The following is a 22,592-nucleotide window of genomic DNA, read 5'->3' on the forward strand; positions in this document are numbered from 1 at the left end:
CAACAGGCTGAACTCAGAACTCACAACCCATCTTCCACCAAGCTTGCCAGGTTGTCATGTTGCAGACTCAAAAACCACTGCAGAACTGAATTCTCCCTCTCCAAACAATCACACGTTTTCCTCTCTGCTTGCAAAACCACATGATCCCCAAGGCTCCAGACCCAATCTTTGAAAGGTCTCATCAGCCTCTTGAGCCCAGACTCTTCCATTTGCACCTGCTTTTGAAATTCTTTGGCAAAGCTCTTTGCAAATGTAATGGTGCCTGAGTGTCCAGCTTGAGCAAAGCTCTTGCATTTTAAATGAGATCTCTTTTGTGAAGTGTTAATGTCTGTTTATGAAGTGACCTACTCTCTATACCACCACAAAAAGACACATTTATATATAATATAGAATAGAATATAACCGTCACAGAAGAAAGTTTCTAACTTGAGGAGTATAGTAAAACTACAAGTCTTTATTAATACAGCATGGAAAGAGTCGTTCAGCTGAAGTCAGCTGTGCCACGTAGGATGTATATATGGCAAGCCCCATTTGTCTGTTTTTGAACTATATCCCTCCAAATCTTTCCTACCAAAGGACTTGTCTAAATGCCTTTTAAACATCACAATTGTAACTGCCTCTATAGCTTTCTTGGGTATCCATCAACCTGAGCGTGAAACTTTCTACCAGAGAACCCTATTAAAAACTATCCCTCATTTTAACCTAATCCATCAAGTTTTAGACTCCACTACCCTGAGAAAAAGTCAAACCATCCACCTTATCTATTCTTCATGATTTTATGCACTTCAGCCTCTTAAGCTTCAAGGGAAAAAAAATCTCAACTTTCCTTGGAACAAGTCTTCCAGTTCTAGCTACCTTCTTGTGAATCATTTCTGCACCCTCTTCAGTTTGATGAACTCCTTCTTACTGCTGGGTAACCAGAAGTGTATACAAGTTCAAGCTTATTATCATTCAATTGTACAAGTACAACCTGACGAAACAGTGTTCTGTGGTACTTGATGCAAAAACATGCAAAACACAGACAAATGATACATATGCAGCATGCATTGACACATAAATAAATATTGTTAAGTAAACAATAGCTCAATAGTGTAAACAGTGCATCAGTCATTCAGTGGTCTTACTGTCTGTGGGAAGAAGCCATTTCTTAGCCTGGTGGTTCTGGCTCTGTAGCTCTTTCCCATCGGGAGTAACTGGAAGATGCTGCATGTAGGGTCCTCAATGATTTTGCAAGTCCTCTTCAAACAATGCTCCCAGTAGGTGAGAGAGGAAGATCCCAGTAATCCTCTCTGCTGCACTTATAGACCTGTGAATTGTCCTCTAATCCCATGCTCTACAGCAACCATACCACACTGTGATGCAGCCGGCCCTCGATAGAGCTCCTATAGAAAGTTGAGGAAAGGGGGCTGGTATCTGCCTACCTCAGCCTTCTAAGTAAGTGCAATCATACCTTCCTGACAAGTGAGGAGAGGTTGAGTGTCCAGGATAGGTCACTTCTTAAAGGTAGTGGAAATTGATGCTCTCTACCCTCTCAACTATTGAGCTATTAATGTGTAGTGGAGGGTGGTCATCCCTGGTCCTCTAGAAAGCGTAAATCATCTCCTTCGTCTTGTCCACGTTGAGACTCAGGTTGTTACTCTCGCAGCATATCACAAGATTTTCCATCCCTTCTCTGTAGTGTGACTTATCGTTGTTACTGATGAGACCAACTACCATGGTGTCAACTGCAAACTTGACTCTGTTGGAGCTGGATTTGTCAATGCATTCATGGGTTAGTAGTGCAAACAGGACTGAGCTAAGCACACAGCCCTGAGGTATACCAGAGCTCAGTGCTCAATACTCCAATGTGACCTCACTGATGACGAGTACAGCTGGAGCATGATATCCCAACTCCAATACTCATTGCCTGACCAATGAATGCAAATACACCAAATGCCTTCTTCACCACCCTAACTGTCACCACTTTCAGGGAACAATGTATCTGTATCTAGTTAAACAAGAAAGCCTGCAGATGCTGGGGTCGAATGCAATATACAAAGGTGGTGGTGAAACTCAGCAGGGTAACCAATGATTTGAGCATTGGGCCTTCATCAGGTACAAGCAAAAACAGACAGGCTCTTAAATACAAAAGAGAGGAGAAATGAAGGGAGGAAAGGACAGGGTGTGGAGCACAAGCAACCTGCATCCCTACATCTCACTGCTCTACAACATTCTCTAGGGGCGTGCCATTTACTATGCAATTCCTATACTGGTTTGACTTACCAAAATGCAACATCATAACATTCACAGAGTTATATTCTTTCTTCTTTGGCTTGGCTTGGTGGACGAAGATTTATGGAGGGGTATGTCCACGTCTGCTGCAGGCTCGTTGGTGACTGACAAGTCCAATGCAGGACAGGCAGACACGGTTGCAGCGGTTGCAAGGGAAAATTGGTTGGTTGGGGTTGGGTGTTTTCTCCTTTGTCTTTTGTCAGTGAGGTGGGCTCTGCGGTCTTCTTCAAAGGAGGTTGCTGCCTGCCGAACTGTGAGGTGCCAAGATACACAGTTGGAGGTGAGATCAGCCCATTGGCGGTGGTCAATGTGGCAGGCACCAAGAGATTTCTTTAAGCAGTCCTTGTACCTCTTCTTTGGTGCACCTCTGTCTCGGTGGCCAGTGGAGAGCTCGCCATAGAACATGATCTTGGGAAGGCGATGGTCCTCCATTCTGGAGACGTGACCTACCCAGCTCAGTTGGGTCTTCAGCAGCATGGATTCGACGCTTGCAGACTCTGCCAGCTCGAGTACTTTGATGTTGGTGATGAAGTCATTCCAATGAATGTTGAGGATGGAGCGGAGACAGCGTTGGTGGAAGCATTCTAGGAGCCGATCAGGAGCGTGGGTATGACAACGGCTCTGTACACACTGATCTTTGTGTGTTTCTTCAAGTGGTTGTTTTTCCAGACTCTTTTGTGTAGTCTTCCAAAGGCTCCATTTGCCTTGGCGAGTCTGTTGTCTATCTCGTTGTCGATCCTTGCATCCGATGAAATGGTGCAGCCGAGGTAGGTAAATTGGTTGACCGTTTTGAGTTCTGTGTGCCCGATGGAGATGTGGGGGGGCTGGTAGTCATGGTGGGGAGCTGGCTGATGGAGGACCTCAGTTTTCTTCAGGCTGACTTCCAGGCCAAACATTTTGGCAGTTTCCGCAAAACAGGACGTCAAGCGCTGAAGAGCTGGCTCTGAATGTGCAACTAAAGCGGCATCGTCTGCAAAGAGTAGTTCACGGACAAGTTGCTCTTGTGTCTTGGTGTGAGCTTGCAGGCGCCTCAGATTGAAGAGACTGCCATCCGCGCGGTACCGGATGTAAACAGCGTCTTCATTGTTGAGGTCTTTCATGGCTTGTTTCAGCATCATGCTGAAGAAGATAGTAGAGGGTTGGTGTGAGGACGCAGCCTTGCTTCACGCCGTTGTCAATGGAGAAGGGTTCAGAGAGCTCATTGCTGTATCTGACCCGACCTTGTTGGTTTTCGTGCAGTTTGATAACCATGTTGAGGAACTTTGAGGGGCATCCGAGGCGCTCTAGTATTTGCCAAAGCCCTTTCCTGCTCACGGTGTCGAAGGCTTTGGTGAGGTCAACAAAGGTGATGTAGAGTCCTTTGTTTTGTTCTCTGCACTTTTCTTGGAGCTGTCTGAGGGCAAAGACCATGTCAGTAGTTCCTCTGTTGCGTGAAAGTCACACTGTGATTCTGGGAGGACATTTTCGGCGACACTAGGTATTAGTCTATTAAGGAGAATCCTAGCGAAGATTTTGCCTGCAATGGAGAGCAGCGTGATTCCCCTGTAGTTTGAGCAGTCTGATTTCTCGCCTTTGTTTTTGTACAGGGTGATGATGATGGCATCACGAAGGTCCTGAGGCAGCTTTCCTTGGTCCCAGTAGAGCATGAAAAACTCATGCAGTTTGGCATGCAGAGCTTTGCCGCCAGCCTTCCAGACATCTGGGGGGATTCCATCCATACCTGCTGCTTTGCCATTTTTCAGTTGTTCAATTGCCTTATATGTCTCTTCCCGGGTAAGGACCTCATCCAGCTCTAGACTCAAGGGTGGTTGAGGGAGCTGGAGCAGGGCGGATTCTTGGACTGAGCGGTTGGCACTGAAAAGAGATTTGAAGTGTTCTGACCATTGATTGAGGATGGAGATCTTGTCACTGAGGAGGACTTCACCATCTGAGCTGTGCAGAGGGCTTTGGACTTGGGGTGAGGGGCCGTACACCGCCTTTAGTGTCTCATAAAAACCCCTGAAGTCGCCAATGTCGGCGCTAAGCTGGGTTCATTTGGCGAGGCTAGTCCACCACTCATTTTGGATCTCCCGGAGTTTGCGCTGAAGATGGCTCCATGCAAGACGGAAGGCTCACTTTTGCTCTGGCCAGGAAGGCTTTGCAAAGTGAGCCTGGTGGGCAGATTGCTTCTTTGCCAGCAGCTCCTGGATTTCCTGGTTGTTTTCATCAAACCAGTCCTTGTTTTTCCTGGTGGAGAAGCCCAGTAACTCTTCAATGGATTGCAGTATGGCCGTTTTCAGCTGATCCCAGAGGGTTTCAGGAGACGTGACCGTGAGGCAGTTTACATCCTCGAGCTTTGCTTGGAGGTTTGCCTGGAAGTTTCTTCTCACTACGTCTGACTGCAAGTTTCCAACATTGAACCTCTTCTGGGGGCTCCACTGTTCTTGAACTTTGGCTTGAAGTGAAGGTTGAGCTTGCAGCAAACAAGCCGATGGTCAGTATGGCATTCCGCGCTGGGCATGACCCTGGTGTGGAGCACATCTCGTTTGTCTCTTCCTCGCACCAGAACATAGTCCAGGAGGTGCCAGTATTTGGATTGGGGATGCATCCAGGTAGTCTTCAGGTTGACTCTCTGCTGGAAAAGGGTTTTAGTAATGACAAGCCACTGTTCTGCGCAAAGTTCCAACAGGAGGTGCCCACTGTCATTGCATTTGCCGACACTATACTTGCCAAGGATTCCTGGCCAGGTTTCTGAGTCTTTGCCGACGCGAGCGTTGAAGTCGCCAAGGATGACAACCTTGTCGGCTGTAGGGGTGCGTTGGATGAGGTTGCGCAGATTAGTGTAGAACTTGTCCTTTTCTGCTGGTTCCACCTCAAGGGTTAGAGCATAGACACTGATGAAAGTGATGCGTCGCTTGTTTTGAAGGGGGAGTCGCATGGACATGATCCGGTCAGAGTGGCCTGTCAGGAGGTTTTCGAGATTGGAGGCAATGGAGTTCTTGACCATGAAGCCAACACCAGATAGGCATCGTTCAGCCTGAGGCTTGCCAGACCAGTAGAGTGTGTAGCCCGCGCCGTGTTCTTGGAGGCTGCCTACATCTGCAAGGCGGACTTCGCTGAGAGTGGCTATGTCGATGTCGAGTCTGAGGAGTTCATGTGCGATGAGGGCAGACTGACGTTCAGGTCGGTGGCTGTCAGCCTTGTCTAGCATGGTTCTGATGTTCCAGCATGCTAGCTTGAGTTTGTGTGCATCTTTTGAGGGGGAGGACGTGGACCTGTCCTCGGGCCTGCACAAAGGAGCTTTTAGGTGGAGTGCAGTGTGCGCAGTACTGGCCCCACCCTTTACACCCATGGTTTGTGTGCCGTGGCCAACAAAGCTGGGACGTGGCAGCGAGGTCCTTGGGTCGTAGGTTTTATATCGGAGTGTCCTTCTCCCATGCAGGTTGCTTAACCGGGCTGAAGAGGCCTGCCTCCCCTTTTAGGTCGAGCCATTTCTGGAGTTGTATTCAATCCGCCATTATCTAGCTGATCTAGATCCTGTTGTAATCATAGGCAACCTTCTTCAATATCTACTATATCTAAAAAGGGGTGAAATTGTGGCATGGATAAAGAAACTAGTTAAAGTGTAGAGTTTAGCTGCATTGAAGAAGGCTGTGCAAGTAGATGAGGAAGAAGGGTATAGTGAGTATTACTGACAGATTAGATGAGCCAAAATGGGATGAGGCATGAGTGGAGCATACACAGTGGCACAGACAAATCCAAGTTATGTCACAAATAATCAATGCTTTAAGAAGGGAAACCCAACAATAATCATTGAAAAGGCTGAGGACCCGGTGATATCTGTTTCTGAGGCTGACATCAGAACATCATTCAAGAGGGTGTCAGCGTACCTGGCAAGGTACTGAAAATCTGTGCCAACCAACTAGCTGGAGGGTTCATGGGCATTTTTAATCTCTCATTGCTGCAGTTGAAGGTTCCCAACTGCTTCAAAAGGGCATCAATCATCCCGGTGCCCAAGAAGAACAGAGACAGCTGCCTCAATGACCGTCACCCAGTTGCACTAACATCTACTGTGATGAAATGTTTTGAGAGGTTGGTCCTGGCCAGAATTAAGCAAAGGACTGGACCCACTGCAGTTCACCTATTATCAGTTGCTTCTCAGCAGATGCAATATAACTGGCTCTCCACTCAAAAACAGCAATTCAAACTTACAGCTACTCTTCATCAATTACAGTTCAGCCTTCAACACCATTATTCCTTCAGTGTTGGTCAAATAGCTCCAAAGCCTGGTCCTCTGTAACTGGATCCTGGACTTCCTCATTGGAAGCCAACAATATGAATTGGAAACAATTTTTTCTCCTGACAATCAACACAGGCATGCTTGCCTCACTGCTCATTTGCTATACACCCATGATTGTGTGGCTAGGCACAATTCCAATGCTACCAACAAATTTGCCATGGTCCTCAGGAGAAAAACAAACAGCAATGCGAAAATGTACAGGAGGGAGACAGAGCAGCTCATTGAGTGGTGTCATACCAACAACCTTCGACCCAATGTTAGCAAAACCATGAAAATGATTGTGGACTTTAGGAGGAAGTCAGAAGAACACAAATTAGTCCTCATTGAGGGCTCAGCAGTGGACAAGGTCAAGAATTTCAAATTCCTGGGTGTCAGGAACAGTTGCTACCCCTCCATTAACAGACTCCTCAACAATCAGAACTCTTGCATTTTTTTGTTTTTTTTACTCTCTGCATTGCAGTTGTTTATATTTCTTTATTTGTTTACATTGTTATGAGCCCAGAGGACCCATAAACCCAGCAACAATAGATATTCACCAAGACAAATGGTTACTTAAAAAGTTGCTTTTAATTATCTTTAAACATGTAAACAGAATCACACTTTAAGTTATCTCTATTAACTTACTTAACCCAACCCTCTTCTAATTCTAAACTCATGTGTTTATAGTGTGTGTGTGTGTAAGTTCAGAAACGTTCTTTGGTTCAAAGTCCAATTTCACTTCTCATTTCTCCAAGTTCACCAGTGGGAATCAATTCTTATACTGTTCACAGAATTTAAGATTTATAAAGTTCACCAGGCAATTGGTGCTTGAAAGGTAAATGGTTACCACTCAAGAAGGTTCTTGTCGATTTTCAGAGAGAGAGAGAGCTTTGTTGTTCCAGGACATCCACAACTGATGTACTTCCATCATCCATTCCAGTGTCTTGCTGACAAAACCTGCCCCATCAGGGTTCTCCAGATGATAACCTCTTTCTTGCAGGCCAACACAGAGTTCCATTTTGTTTCTCTTATTCCAAGTGAAACATTAAACAGCCAGTCCTCTCACCTTGCATGAACTACAAGGGCTTTGACCAGGACATCTTCCAAATGGGATTGCCAGCTTGTCCTGTTCCAGTCCCAGCTACTTCTGCTGGCTGTAACACTGTGAAGTGATCTCTGTGTATCTCTCTCTTCCCCCCGGCCGCCCCAGACCCGTACTCCTTCTCTCCTCCCCCCCCACCGACCTTGCCCGCCCCAGCCCTGTACTTCCCCCCCCCCCGGCCAACCCAGCGTCGTACTCACCCCCTCCCGGCCGCACCAGCACCGTACTCCCCCCCCACCAGCCACCCCAGCCCCGTACTCCCCCCGCCTGCCGGCCCAGCCCCGCATTCCCTCGCCGGGGAGGTGGCTGTCAAGACTGCTGCCCCTGCTCGGAGCTGGCATTTGCTCTGTGGCCCCTCTCCCCACTTCAGACCTTTCAGATGGCAGAACACCTCCTTCAGTGCTGCCACCTGAACGTCTCTTCACAGACAATTGCAGCCTGCTCCAGGACTGCATTCTCTAGTTAATTCCACCTGAAAGCAGCTTTAGAGGGGGGATTAAGTAGGTTAGGTAGGTTAAGTAAGTTAATAGTTATGTTAAAGTTTAATTCTGTTTTCTTGTTTAAATATAATTAAAAGCTACTTTTGTTTAGGAAACCTTGTGTTGTGGTGCATATCTATTGCTGCTGGTTTTGGGGTCCTCTGGACTCTGGAACAGTGGTAATTCTGGGCCTGGCCCGCAAGGGGAAAAAAAAAGAGTTGTACATGATGTCTTGTAGCTGTCTGACAATAAATCTGAAATCTAATTCACAGAGGCCATCCTTTTCCTGTAGTTACGTGAGGCATTGAAAGACAATTCAAACACGGAGTAAATAATTTAAAAACAAAAGTGATAAATATAATACATTTACTCAAACACTTTTATCACTAATGTAAACAAACCACTGCAGTGCAAAGGGGAAAATCACTCCCATGTTAAAGTGACAACTTACCAAAATCCTGTACTCCTCCAGAAGTGCCTCAGTTCTTTTTGCGGTTTAGATGCGTCCACAACGACTGAGTAAGTCTGAGACCCATGTAGGAGTGGGGAGGAGTTACAGTGCTGGAATGCACTCATGAGAACAAAAATCCTGAGGGACATGACCATCGCGAAATGATGTCAGCGCTACCTGACTTTGACCAGCGCTTCGACGCAAGGGGCTCCTCGACTTTGGCCGCCGCCGTTTGCATTGCCTGGGCTTCAGCATAACGTTTCTAACATCCCCAGACCCCCATTATCACCTACAAAACGATCAATATAGATAACAACGAAACGTCGACGCAACTTCCCTCAACAAGCAGCCAAGGCATCGCAGGGTCACATGATCCCCGAGCGCCCGGAACTCCTTTCCTGATTGGCTCGTTGAACGGCCCTTTCCCTGATTGGTTCACACTCCTCCAAGGTGCGGTCACAGGGCGGGGTCAGCTGCGTTCAAATCTGTCGCGCTTTAACGGTGTCGCTTCTTTCCTTCGCTCGGGTTGATCGATTCGTGTGGACAAAATGCCTCGGAAGAGGTGTGTGTTGGCTTTTCACTTGAACAAGTGGTTGCTGCTGCTCCTGCCTTCACTCGTGTCTCCTGGATGCCGGGCCCCTCCTCGTCGTTGACCCTTTATTTGTCGAGGCGTTCATGCTCTGCTCAAGTAGGCTTCAAGGCCAGTTCCCCGGTGCCAGTATCGTCTGTAAAATAACAGTTCAGGGTAGTTTGGCCTTTAAAATGGGTGGGCTCGCGTAAACGGGGTTACGTATTCTTGTAACCCTTTAGGAAAACTAGTTGGAACTTAATTTGTACTCCTTTTGTTGCAGTGAAGCTTTGGCGTCGACAATAGTTTATCTGTTGAACAATAAATTGGCGGAGCTCCAGGATGTCTGGGATGCTATTGGCATTCAAGAAGAGAAGCGGCTTGAGCGGATGGGATCTGTGAAGATGTATATAGAGGTGGATCTGAGAAATAGTTAAAGAAAATGTTACTTTCTATCTTGTGGGAGCACAACATGTATGATCTTGCCATGTAATATTCTGAGATGTGGAGGCTAAGAATATTTTTATACTTCAGAAACACTACTAATGATCAGCTCCCTCCCTTCAGAGGGCACTGGCTAAACATAAGCAGACCAAAAGGAAAGCAATGAATAGGTCAAATAAAAAGTTAACTAATCTTACAAATGTTGAAAATTATTAAAAGAACCCCATAAAGAAACAAAATTAAGATTCATTTCAGTAGTGGAGCATCTAATTTTTTTTTCCAAAGGCAAGCATCCACTGAGTATGAGTGGGAGGGACAGCATTTTTCAATCTCAATAATGTGGCTCTTCAATGATAAGGGAGGTGAGGGCAACTACATGGGATTGTGAAGCAGTCAATATCGAACCCGGTGGTTTAAAAAGAACAAGAAAAGGATTTGGAGTCAAAGTAATGTTAAGAACTAAAGACAAGCTATGGAATACACTTTGTGTATATGATAGTTTACCACCTTCAGTTATACATTTATAACATTTAGAAGAAAGATTACAATAAAATGGGTCTTTAGAAAAGTGGGTCAACCTTAAATGGTAATAATGTGTCTAGCACAAAGAGAGGGTGAATGCACTTGTTTCAGATGGAGTCTCATGTAGTTTCACAAATTAACTGCTGAAAATCTTGTTCCCATAGTTTTTTGAATTCTGTCTAGGGAACTATTCCTAGATCTTAGAAGTAGTTCATAAAGGACTGATAACATCTGTTTAGGATCAGGTTTGAAATTATAAATCTTCCCTATCATATTAGATTCCTGGTCTTGAGGGAGCTTCAAAATTAAAGAATTCAAGAAGCTCCTAACCTAAAAATAATGAAAAAGTGATGTTTATTATTATATATTTGGTGGATAATTGTTCAAAAGAAGCAAGATTTTGGTCAATAAAGAAATCTAAAAAGGATTGGATACCTACATTTTGACCATTGATGGTAACCAATATCTTGAACTGAAGATTAAAAAAGGAATCATCTAAAATAGGACTAACTAATAAGAATCTATAGTACCCAAAATGTTTCCTGAATTGAAACCAAATCTCAATGTATGTTTAGCAACAAAATTGTCAGTTAATTTGGAAGCCGAATAAGGTAAAGGTGCTCCAAGTATTGAAAAAAAGGATACTTTTTAGTAGATTTAATTTTTAAATCAATCCATCTTGGAACACCTAGATGTTTGTTATGATTAATCCAAAAGAATAACATATCTAATATTAGCTGCCCAATAATAAAACCTAAAGTTGGGTAATGCAAAGCCCCTGTTCTTTTTAATATCTTAAAGGAAAACTTTTTTAAGACGGGGCTGCTTTTTTTCCATTCAAAAGAGATGAGATAGTCCAGAGAATCAAAAAAGGATATGTTCTCTAGTTTTAAACAGATGTTCACATTTTTCAGAAACTAGAGAGTGGCCTTTTACTGGCATTGTTATTTTTTTAATTATATTTTTAAAAAAGACATTGGTATCATTCAGGTCAGTATTATTGTTTCATAAATATTACACTTGCCTATTTTTCTTCTAGTGCCAATTTACAATGCAAATAAAATTTTAGTTCTCACTGTTAAAATATCGCAAAGAATACAGCCATTGGTGATTTAAGGACAACATGGTAAGATGGTGTGGAAGGTGGGATTACGAGGTAGAATCCAAGGTGAGTTTTCCATTCAGGTACAAAATTAGATTGCTGGTAGGAGTCAAAGTGATGGTGGGTTGATCTTTTTTAAATTTAGACATACAGCATGGAAACAGGTTATTTCAACCCACGAGTCTGCTGCTCAATTTACACCCAATTAACCTACACCCCTGGTATGGTTTTCAGTGTAAAGCTAGTGGTGCTGGATCCATTGTTTATCTTCAGTTTTTGTGATTTGGTTGAGAATGTTGTTGCCATGCAAGTTGTTGAGTAAGATTGCAGGTGACACTGGAATTGATGAATGTACAGTGAGCTAGGGAATGACAAATAACATTTAACTTGTACATATGCAACATGATGGATTTTGGCAACTAAATCAGGGTAAGACTTGCCCAGTAAATGGCAGAGCTCTCTAGAATGTTGTAGAATGGGAAAACTTGGAGGTTCTCATACATGGTTCACTGAAAGAGGATCACAGGTAGACAACGTGATAAAGGCATTTTGTAGTTCTTTTTCAAACAATATCTTACCCTCTACCACCATCAACTTGGCTCTCACCCGCATGTTTCCAATTTCCTGCATATCTGCCTTGGCCCTCTAAACACAACAAGAATGGGATTCTCCTTGCCCTCACCTACTGCCTTATCAGCCTATGTGTCCAATATATACTCCTCTGCCATTTCTACCACCTACAACGTGATCCCACCACCAGATACTTGTTCCCCTCTGCCTTCTGCAGGGACTGCTCCCTCCATTATTCCCTTGACCACTCCTTGTCACCAATCGTCCCCTCTGACCACAGGAGATGCTCCACTTATTACCCTATCTCCTCCCTCACCAACATTTGAGGCCCCAAACTGTCCTTCTAAATGATTCATCACTCGTGAATCTGTCTCTGGTGCTCCTTTTGTGGTCTCTTATACATCTGAGAGACTGGATGTAGACTGGGAGATCACTTTGTTGAGCACCTTGGCTCTGGCTGCCACAAGCATAAATCTCTCAGTGGCCACACATTTCAATTCCCTACCCCATTCCCTTGCTGACATGTCTGTCCATGGTCTCATGTGCTTCCAGTCTGAGACCACCCACAAATTGAAGGAACAATAATTTCTGTCTGGGCACCCTCCATCAATGAACATCAACTTCTTTGCTTTCCATTAATATCCCACAATCTTAAGCTTCCTGTCTCCTTTCCTGTAGTCTGTCTCCCTTTTTCCCCTTTGACTCCTTTCAAGGACCCAAAATTAATTCTCACCTTTCCTCTTGTATCCAATCAACATCTTTTGCCTGTTGGTTTGCAATCCTCTCTTTTCTCTCCCCAGTCTTTATTCAAATTACTGCTTTTTTTCTTATACTTTGAAGAAGGGGTCAGGTTGAAATGTTGGTAATATATCTTTACCTCTATGGACACTGCAAGACCTGCTGAGTTCTTCCAGTATTTGTTTTTAAGATATTTGCATGTTTGCCTTTGGTCAAGAATTGTAATGTCATCTTAAACTGTGCAAGGCATTAGTGAGATCACATGGAGTACTAAACAAAGCCATTAAGATGGAAAGAGTATTGAAAAGATGAACAAGGATGATGGCTATTTACCCTGTGTCTGAGAGTGAATGATGGGAGACTTTAGAGGTATATAAAATTAAGTGGCATCAAAGAATGGTCTCTCTTTTCCCAGATAGAGGTGTCTAGAACTAATTGGAATAGATTACAAGGTAAGAGGAAAAAGATTTAAAGAGGTCCTAAAGCATTTTACCACAGAGGGTAGTGGGTAGGGAAAGTAAGTTGCCAAAGAAGTGATCAAGACAAAGAGAATTGGTGTTTAAACAGCTTTTGGATATATTTGGCTGAGAGGCATGGTGATTGTATCTAATGTAGGCAACTGGATTAGCATAGATGGGATTCCTCAGCAGCATCAACGAGTTAGCCAAAAGGCCTTGTTTCTATACTGTGATTGAGTGGCATTTTTCAGCCTCTAAAATCTTTGATAGTCGAATAAAATGATTACTGGAGAATTTTTCTCAAGTTGGCCATGGTCAAGTTCATAACCATTCTATGTCTGCCACATAATAACATAAAAAGTTTGATTGATATCAGTAAATTCACTTCAGATCCAAATTCAATGTAGACTTGGATGAGGCAAGGTTGCATCAAGCCAATAATCTTGCAGGTTAGTGTAGCAATTAGCTCAACTCTGTGACAGGACCAGCGACCCACATTTAAATCTGGTGCTCTCTGAAAAGAGTTTGTATGTTCTCTGTGTCTGCTTGGGTTTCTTCCAGGTGCTCAGGTTTCCTCCTACCTGTCAAAATCTTAAAAAGTTCAATTATTAAATTGAAAATTATTTACACCAGCGACTTTTATTCTTACAAGCATTTTTGGCTTGATAATTTGGTTTTTTAAAGAAATAAGAAAGGCAAACCTTGACTTTAAAAAAAAAAACTAACATTTTATTTTGTCCCAATCATTTTTTGATAGAGACTTCTGGATGAAATGATTAATGAAGAACAACTTGTGAAAGAGCAGTTAAAGGAAGCCATTGCTAATTGGCAGGAAAAGCTGCAAACTTTGTGTTCTGAACTTCTTTTGGATCCTTACAAGGTAAAGTACTTTATAGTGTAAAGGGTCTTTTATTGAACCCTAGTGAATATTTTTGTCAAATAGACCTTTTGTTTGCTTAATTTAATTTGTTATATAAAGATTGGAGTTGTGCATATCATCAAAATTGTATTGTGCAGATAATCTTGTCCTTTTAGCTCCATAGTCCTTAGAAAATTAGTTTCCATTAACTGAGTTTATTGAAAACTATTGTCTTTTTGCCCTTGATTTGCTTTATGAATTACATTGACCCAATATTTTCTTTGAGATCAAATTCATCTGTTCAGACTTAGTTTTTGGCCACATCCTTCAAGGCATCTGCAAAGTTGTTATGAGGAAACATTTTTTGTTTAAAATTGGAAGTACAGTTGCATTTAGGGTTTGTTAAGCCAACAATTTTAGGCATTTTACATGTTGTCAGTGTTGTACTTTATTTGCTTCCTCATGGCTTTTTTGTAATCTACACAAAGTTGAGCGTTGTGACGGGCCATATCCTCATGGCGAACTGGCCCGGCTTGTATCGCCACATGGCGGGACAGCCATGGGGAAATGGCGTCATCAGAGGTTTTTCTCTGACTCCAGCATCCCTTCCAGCGCACACCCTGGGCAGTGATTATGATGTCACAATGCACCAGGTGACTGAGCTCATGCTGCCCTTAAAGGGCTGGGCTGAATTTGAATAAAAACAGTCGTTAACGACCCTCAACGTGGTGGCTGTGTTTCTTTCGCTGCTCACACCGCCACAGTGGTGACCCCGACAAGCCCAGATGTTTTTTTGGACTAAAAACACCATGGATTCAGCAGAAGTTAATGCTGTCTCCATCAAGCTTCCCCCTTTTTGGATCCATGAAACGCTTTTTTCCAGAAAGCGTTTGATATTTCCAGAAAGCGTTTGATAAGGTGCCGCACAAGAGACTTCTCAGTAAGTTACAGGAAAGTGGAGTCTGGGGAAGTATATTGGCCTTGATTGAAAATTGGGTCTGACAGGAGGCAGAGAGTCAGGATAAATGGGAGTTTTTCAGGTTGGCAGAGAGTGGTAAGTGGGGTGTCGCAGGGGTCAGTGTTAGGCCCACAACTGTTCATCATTTACATTGATGACTTGGAGGAGGGGACAAAATGTGGTGTAGCCAAGTTTGTGGATGACACCAAATTGAGTGGAAGAGCAAATTGTGATGAGGATGTGGAGAATCTGCAGAGGGATATAGTTAAGCTGGATGAGTGGGCAAAGGTCTGGCAGATGGAGTACAATGTTAGTAAGTGTGAGGTTATCCACTTTGGCAAGAAAAGAGCTGAATATTATTTAAAGGGTGAAAAACTACAGCACGCTGCTGTGCAGAGGGACTTGGGAGTGCTTGTGCATGAATTGCAAAAAGTAAGGTTGCAGGTGCAGCTGGTTATTAAGAAGGCAAATGGAATGTTGGCGTTCATCGCTAGAGGAATTGAATTCAGGAGTAGGGAGGTAATGTTGCAACTGTATAAGGTACTGGTGAGACCGCACCTGGACTACTGTGTCCAGTTCTGGTCTCCATATTTGAGGAAGGATATACTGACTTTGGAGACGATCCAGAGGAGGTTTACTAGGTTGATCCCTGGGATGAAGGGGTTGACTTATGATGAAAGATTAAATCATCTAGGATTGTATTCACTCGAGTTCAGAAGAATGAGAGGAGATCTTATAGAAACATATAGGATTATGAAGGGTATGGATAGGATAGATGTAGGAAGGTTTTTTGAGCTGGCCGGGGAAACTAAAACAAGAAGACACAGTCTCAAGATTCGGGGGAGTAGATTTAGGACAGAGATGAGGAAAAATAGTTTTTCCCAGAGAGTAGTGAATGCTTGGAATTCTCTAACCATGGAAGTGGTTGAGGCTGCTTCATTAAACATATTTAAAATTCGGTTAGATAAATTTTTACATGATAGAGGAATTAGGGGATATGGGGAGAAGCAGGTAGGTGGAGTTGAGTCATAAATTAGATCAGCCATGATCGTATTGAATGGCGGAGAAGGCTCGATGGGCCATTTTTTGGCCTACTCCTGTTCCTACTTCCTATGTTCCTATGGTGGTTCAGGCAGGCGGAAGCACAATTTCAATTCTGCAACATCTCCTCAGATGCCACGATGTTGTATCATGTCGTGAGCGCTCTGGACCAAGATACGGCAATGAGGGTGGACGACATCATCCACCACCCACCGGCTACGGGCAAGTACACCGCCCTCAAAGACCTGCTGCTTGGAACTTTCAGGCTAACTCCCAGTAACGGGCTTCCAGGCTCCTTCACCTAGATGGGCTTGGAGATCGTAGTCCGTCGGCACTGATGGATGAAATGCTGGCCCTCGCGGAAGACCAGAAGCCTTGTTTTCTCTTCCGCCAGATATTGCTGGAATAGATGCCGGAGGGCATCCAGCTGCTCCTCACAGATGAAGACTTCTCGAAGCTGAGGAGGGCAGCAGCCCATACAGATGCCCTCTGGTGCACGAAGAGGAAGAACGAGACAACCCTCATCCAGATGGCACAATCAGGAGCCAGCCGACCGCAAGCTGCTCCCAAGACCAAGCCAGAGGAGGACCAGTCGACTTGGTGTTTCTGCCACCATCACTGGAGAGCGCAAGCCCGTAAGTGCCGCCAGCCCTGCGGGTTTCAGAGAAAAGACCAGGCCAGCTGCCATTGATGGCTGTGACGTCTGGCCACACAAACAGCCTCCTTCAAGTAATGAACAGATCCACCGGCCTCAGATCCCTAGTGGACAGGGGCTGAGCTCAGCATCCGTCCTGCCCCCCCCCCCCCCCCCCACAGCATTAGACACTTGCACCTCAAGGTCCAACCCTGTGGGTGGCCAACGGCTCCTCCATCAGGACCTACGGAACCTGCAGGGCACAGATCCAGATCGGGAAGAAGTTCCACTGGGGGTTCGTCCTCGCCTCCATGGCACTGCGCTGTTAGGGGCCAAATTCCTCAGAGCTCACGGCCTACTGGTTGACATGAAGGGAAAAAAGCTGGTCAACACCTGAATGTTCCACTTCACCCAACTAGACACAGCAGAAGCCCGCAGGCCCGAAATTACTGCCGTAGCCGCTGCCAGGGATGAGTTTAACAAGAACCTCGACGAATTCCCCTCCATGGTTCAACGCCACCCTGGCCCAGCACAGGGCCTCCCGCTGCATGCTAGTCCCAGACGGCTGCCGCCCAAAAAGCTTCAGCAGGCAGAGTTCTCCAGGCTCCAGGAACTGGGAATCGTCCGGCGCTCGGACAGCACCTGGGCATCGCCGCTCCATATGGTCCCAAAGTCATCCAGGGGCTAGAGACCGTGCGGGGACTACCGTCAATTGAATGACGCAACCAACCCCGACAGGTACTCTATGCCCCACATACAGGACTTCTCCGCCAACCTCCACGGAACCGGGGTCTTCTCCAAAGTGGACCTCATGCGGGGATGCCATCAGATCCCGGTGCATCCAGACAATGTGGGTAAAACGGCCATTATCACCTCTTTCAACCTCTTCCATTCCTGCGTATGCCTTTTGGTCTAAAGAATGCGGCCCAAGCAATCCAGCACACCATGAATGTGGTTGGAAAAGACTGGTCTTTGTGTTCATTTACCTGGACGATGTTCTCATTGCAACCACGACGAACACAAAACCCACCTCCGCACACTCTTTGCCCGGCTGGCGGATTTCGGCCTTACAGTCAACGCGGCCAAATGCCAGTTCAGCAAGGAGTCCCTCCAGTTCCTGGGGCACACCATTTCAGTGGCTGGGGCCGCTCTGGCGCCGGAGAAGGTAATGGCTGTTCTACGATTCCCCAAACCTCCACCCTGAAAGGCCTCCAAGAGTTCGCGAGGATGGCGAACTTTTGCCATCGTTTCATCCCCAGAGCCACTCGCACCAAGCGCCCATTGTTCACGCTGATGGCCACCAAAAAAAATACTTTATCGTGGTCAGAGGAAGCGGATAGGGCTCTTATTGTGACAAAGGAGGCTCTAGCCAGCGCCACGCTGTTGGTGCATCTGTGGCCGGAGGCGCACACAGCAGTGCCTAGTGGTCCCGCCGTACTGGAGGGCGAAGGTCTTCAGTCTGATCCACGACCTTGCTCACCCAGGGGTAAAGACAACCATGCGGATGGTCGCGGAGTGGTTTGTGTGGCACGGAACTGTACCAGGTGCCAGACCTCCAAGGTCCAGCGACACACGCAAGCCCCCATCCAGAACTTCGACCCGGCAGTTCGCAGATTCCGACACATTCACGTTAATGTCGTTGGGCCCCTGTCAGTGTCCAAGGAGGCTCATTACCTCCTCACAGTGGTGGATCAGGCCACAAGGTGGCCGGAGGCCGTCCCGATTGAGGAGGCCTCCGCGGAGACATGCGCCAGGACTCTGATCAGCCAATGGATCGCCTGTTTCAGTGTCCCGGCGCACATCACTAGCGACAGAGGGGTGCAGTTTACGTCTGCCCTGTGGACTCAGATGGCGAAGCTCCTGGGGCTCAAGCACCACTACACCACAGCATACCACCTGCAGTCCAACGGGTTGGTGGAGAGGTTCCACGGGCACCTGAAGGCATCGCTTATGGCCAGGCACTCCAGAACAGACTGGGCGGACGAACTACCCTGGGTCCTCCTCAGGATTAGGACGGTACCCAAGGAGGACCTTCAGGCCTCAGCAGTGGAGATGGTCTCTGGTGCACCACTTTCCCTGCCGGGTGATTTTTTTCGGCCCAGATCCTGACACCACGGTCACAAAAAACCTGCTGGCGGACCTACGCAGGCGACTGGCCTCCCTAGCTCCCCCACCCCCAGCACGTCACTGCACCTGGCAGTTTCATCTCCCCAAAGAGCTTAACTCGTCCCAGTCGTTTTCGTGTGGAACGACCACAAGGTGCACTGCTTCAGCGATCGTACAAGGGGCCATACAAAGTCTTGCACCGGTCCGGTGGAACTTCACCTTGGACTTTGGGGGGAGAGAGGAACTTTTTACGGTGGACCGCCTGAAGGCAGCCCATCTGGACATCACAGTGCAGATGGCTGCACCTAAGCACCGGGGCCGGCCGCCAAAGCGACAGGATGCGTAGCCATTTCTGTGGGCTGTTGTGTTGCTGCGCGCATCTTCATGGCGAACCAGCCCCACTTGTATCGCCACGTGGTGGGGCAGCCATGGGGAAATGGCCTCGTCAGAGGTTTCTCTTTGAGACCAGCATCCCTTCCAGCGCGCACCCTGGGCAGCGATTATGATGTCACAATGCACCAGGTGACTGAGCACATGCTGCCCTTTGAATAAAAACTGTCATTAATGACCCTCAATGTGGTGGCTGTGATTCTTCTACTGCTCACACCGCCACAGTCTAATGTTATTGACAATAGTAAAATCTTCACTTGATCAGTTTTCTCTTCATGGAAATCCAGAAGCAATTATATTTCTAATAGGAAGTGTGTGAAACACTGAAAGGTCAGTCAACATCTCTGGAAAAGGGATAAACTGAGTTGGAGTTGGACTGATCTTTCATTAGAACTGCCACTAGGTTATCAAGTTCATTATCATCTGATTGTACAAGTACAACCCAACAAGATGGTGTTCTCTGGTCCTTGGTGCAAAACTATGCAAGCACACAACCAGACATTATACATACTGACAAGCCATTTTGTATGTTCTCCCCTGGTCTTTGTGGGTTTTCCCTGGGGGGATCTGGTTTCCTCCCACTGTTCGAAACATACCAGGGTGTGGGTTAATCAGGTGTAATTGGGCAGCATGGGCTCATGGGCTAAATATAAAAATTTAAATTTAGAACATTTACTTTTACAATTTCAAACTAGCATATATTTACCTGTTATTTTATGCTTACTGGTATATAATTTTTTTAATTTTTCCTTTTTTTCTCAGTTGCTTAAGGCTGCCAATTGTTTGAATTCTGGATACCAGGGGTTTTACTTTACATCTATATACTTACCTCTTTCATCTTTACTTACTACATCCTGCCGTCGCGCCCCGCGGCGCGCTGCCGTCGCGCCCCGCGGCGCGCTGCCGTCGCGCCCTGCGTGCAGTCTAGCCAGTTTTTGTAAAGTTGAAACATAATGTTCCAACTCTTTTTCCTCTGCCCCAATCTCTGAAGACAAGCAGGCCCTTTGCCTTTACCACACTGTTGGCCTCTGATGCCACTTTCAGGAAATGTGACTTGGACCCAGAGGTCTGTTTATGAACATTCCGAGGGCCTTATATTTGCTGCATTCACCTTCCCCCATAGATTTGACAAAATCTGCCATCTAACACTTCTTGGGATTAAATTCAATTGCCAATATTCTGCCCAACTTTCCACTGATCGCTCTTAGTGAGTCCTATACCAAATTTTGTCATTTGGAAACTCACTAATCACACCTCCACAATCGCATCCAAATATGTATCTCAAGTAGCAAAGCCATCAGCACTGATACATACAGTTGATCACTAATCAGAGACTTCCAATCAGAAAATCAATTTTTCACTGCTACCAATTACTTGCTATTACCCATCCAGTTTTGGATCCATGCAGTTAGCTTGCCTTGGATCCTATGTGCCTTAAAAATTCTGAATTTTATCAAATGTTTCCTGAAAAGCTATATTGATAACGTACAACATGAATTTTGTTTCTGTCTCTAACATTTTCAGTTGGCCTATTGACAACTTTGGTCTGTGCCCTTTTGCAGACAGAAACACTCTTCTCCATCCTAGTTTTCTTACTCTGCAACTTGTGCACTTGATTTCACACTTTCTGGGGCTGAAAGTCCTCTTCATGAATTGCATCTTTTGCATTTTCTGCAACCTTGTTGCTACTAAATTATGTTCATTAATCTGCAGGTTGATGAATGTTCCACACCACTACATTTGGAAAAAGAACTTAGAGATCAAGTGGAGGCTTTGTGTAAAGAAAGAAATATGCGAATGGAGGAGTGTGAAAAGCTTCTAAAAGAAGATCAAGCTTTGTGTACTGATCTCTGCAAGACTCCATACTATATTCCGACTGGCAAAATTCCCTCCCTTCAAGAACTAGAGGAGCTTAAAACTCACATCTTGAATACAGCCAAAGAAAAGGTGTATTTCTTTTTCCACCTTGGTTTTAGTACTTCACAATAATATTAGTGAATCATGGCAGTGGGTTATTGGAGGGGAATGAAGAAATGTAGAGTTGTGATTGGTTTCAACTTTCCACAACAAGGTTTTCAAAAGGTGATTTTTGATCTGCAAATTTGGGACTTGAACGTGGCCATTGGAGTTGCTGATAAAGTTTTGATTCTTTCCCATTAATTTTTAATTTTGCTTAAACTTAATGCTTTGTAGAAAGGTGTCTCTTTTTGAGAGGCAAGTTCAAACAATTGAAGTATGTATGCAACAGCAAATCATGTGACATTGAAAGTAATGTTATAGTAAGGATTAAAATTTTATTGGTCCATAGGGAATAGTAAGAATAGTTGGGTCTTCAGACTGACAGTACTGCAGGGATCAGTGGTTGTGCCTCTTCAAAATACCTCTGAGTGAAGCAAATATGATGCTTAGATAACTATGGGGGGAGAAAAAACCTTGATGTTTGGATTTCCACAGGAACGTCGTTTGGCTATCTTCCTTGGACTCCGAAGTGAAATCACACAACTTATGGCAGATATTGATCATGTTCCTGATACTACATTTGAAACTGATGCAGTTCTAGAACAAGAAGATCTTTTTTTCCTTTCTGATGAAAATATTAAATCATTAGAGTTGCTTCGTCAACAGGTCAGTGCACTAGTTTTTCTTGGATTTTAATGAATATTTAAATCATTGATAAATTGATGTTGTATAATTAGTCTTATTTATTAAAAAATTCAGTTGGTGAAGAAAAAACAAGAATTGATAGCCACACAAGAGTCTCTGAAGGAACAGATTCGTTCTTTATGGAATAAATTGCAGATCCCAGCAGAGCAGCAGAACATGGAAACCACTGGCTCCATATGTGAAGTCAATGCAATGGTTGGTATTGTGTTCTCACAAAATGCTTGTATAGTTAGTCTGTTATTATTTCCATTCACAGATACTGCATCACAAAATGAAAATTGTAATTGCTATGATTAATGCTTGCAGATAAAATTGGAGTTAAATGTGAGCATCCATAATATAGATATTTAGTTTGTCCTTCCCAAGAATGTCATTTCATAATGGTGAAATAGCCATGTCCATATAGGGTTTCTCAGCAACTGGAACTGTCAAGGATTGAAATGTCCAGATTCTGACCCATGTCTATGCAAAAAATGCATATAATTCTGGAGTGGATTGCAATACACAATGTGCTGATGAAACCCAGCCGGTCACAGCATTGATAGGAAGTAAGGGGTAGCCAATATTTTGAGTTTCTCCAGTACATTTGTATATTGCACCTAAATGTTTTCTGGATGCTTTCTAAGATCAGAGTATTGCTCCCCTTTAAAGATTAAACCATGCAATCACAAAAATGATACCAAAAGGAACTTGGCATGCATTGCAGCTTTGAGTTTCTCTTCTCGGATGCATTATAATGCTTTAATGGCTTATAGTTACAGCAGAACCTTGAACATCTTCAACAAATGAAGATGAAGAACATCAAAGAAGTCATCACTGGGCTTCGACAGAAGCTGCATGCGTACTGGGACAAGTGTCTCTACAGCCAGAAACAAAGAGAACTTTATTTCATCCTAAATGGTATATATGGCGTTTGTTCTTTCCAGCCCATTGTGTGCATATGGCATCATCATTTTAGGCTGTTAATGCTTTTCAAT

At 44.8% G+C, this 22,592-nt stretch overlaps 2 protein-coding genes across 9 annotated transcripts in view; one reads left to right on the forward strand and one right to left on the reverse strand.

Moving 5' to 3' along the window:
• idua (alpha-L-iduronidase) overlaps positions 1-8,943 on the reverse strand; it is a 236,747-nt gene extending 227,804 nt beyond the window's left edge. Inside the window, exon 1 of the mRNA XM_069926493.1 lies at positions 8,562-8,943. Coding sequence (XP_069782594.1) covers positions 8,562-8,716 — 155 coding nt within the window. The 5' untranslated portion in view covers positions 8,717-8,943. The remainder of the gene's footprint in view (positions 1-8,561) is intronic.
• The window catches only part of LOC138758089 (protein regulator of cytokinesis 1), a 43,030-nt gene that overhangs the window by 2,260 nt on the left and 18,178 nt on the right, over positions 1-22,592 (forward strand). For 5 of the 8 annotated variants that reach the window (XR_011354133.1, XM_069926503.1, XM_069926505.1 and 2 more), the window contains exons 2-7: positions 9,413-9,545; positions 13,721-13,843; positions 20,665-20,898; positions 21,406-21,576; positions 21,670-21,810; positions 22,371-22,515. Coding sequence is in view for 7 of the 8 variants with exons in the window: in XM_069926503.1 (XP_069782604.1) it covers positions 9,413-9,545; positions 13,721-13,843; positions 20,665-20,898; positions 21,406-21,576; positions 21,670-21,810; positions 22,371-22,515 (947 nt within the window). In the remaining variant the exon portion in view is untranslated. Of the gene's footprint in view, positions 1-9,019; positions 9,124-9,186; positions 9,250-9,412; positions 9,546-13,720; positions 13,844-15,469; positions 16,457-20,664; positions 20,899-21,405; positions 21,577-21,669; positions 21,811-22,370; positions 22,516-22,592 lie in introns of those variants that run through there. The other 3 variants (XM_069926504.1, XM_069926508.1, XM_069926506.1) reach the window with 3 other exon arrangements.

The sequence above is a fragment of the Narcine bancroftii genome, chromosome 3 (assembly GCF_036971445.1).
Source record: "Narcine bancroftii isolate sNarBan1 chromosome 3, sNarBan1.hap1, whole genome shotgun sequence".
Lineage (NCBI taxonomy): Eukaryota > Metazoa > Chordata > Chondrichthyes > Torpediniformes > Narcinidae > Narcine > Narcine bancroftii.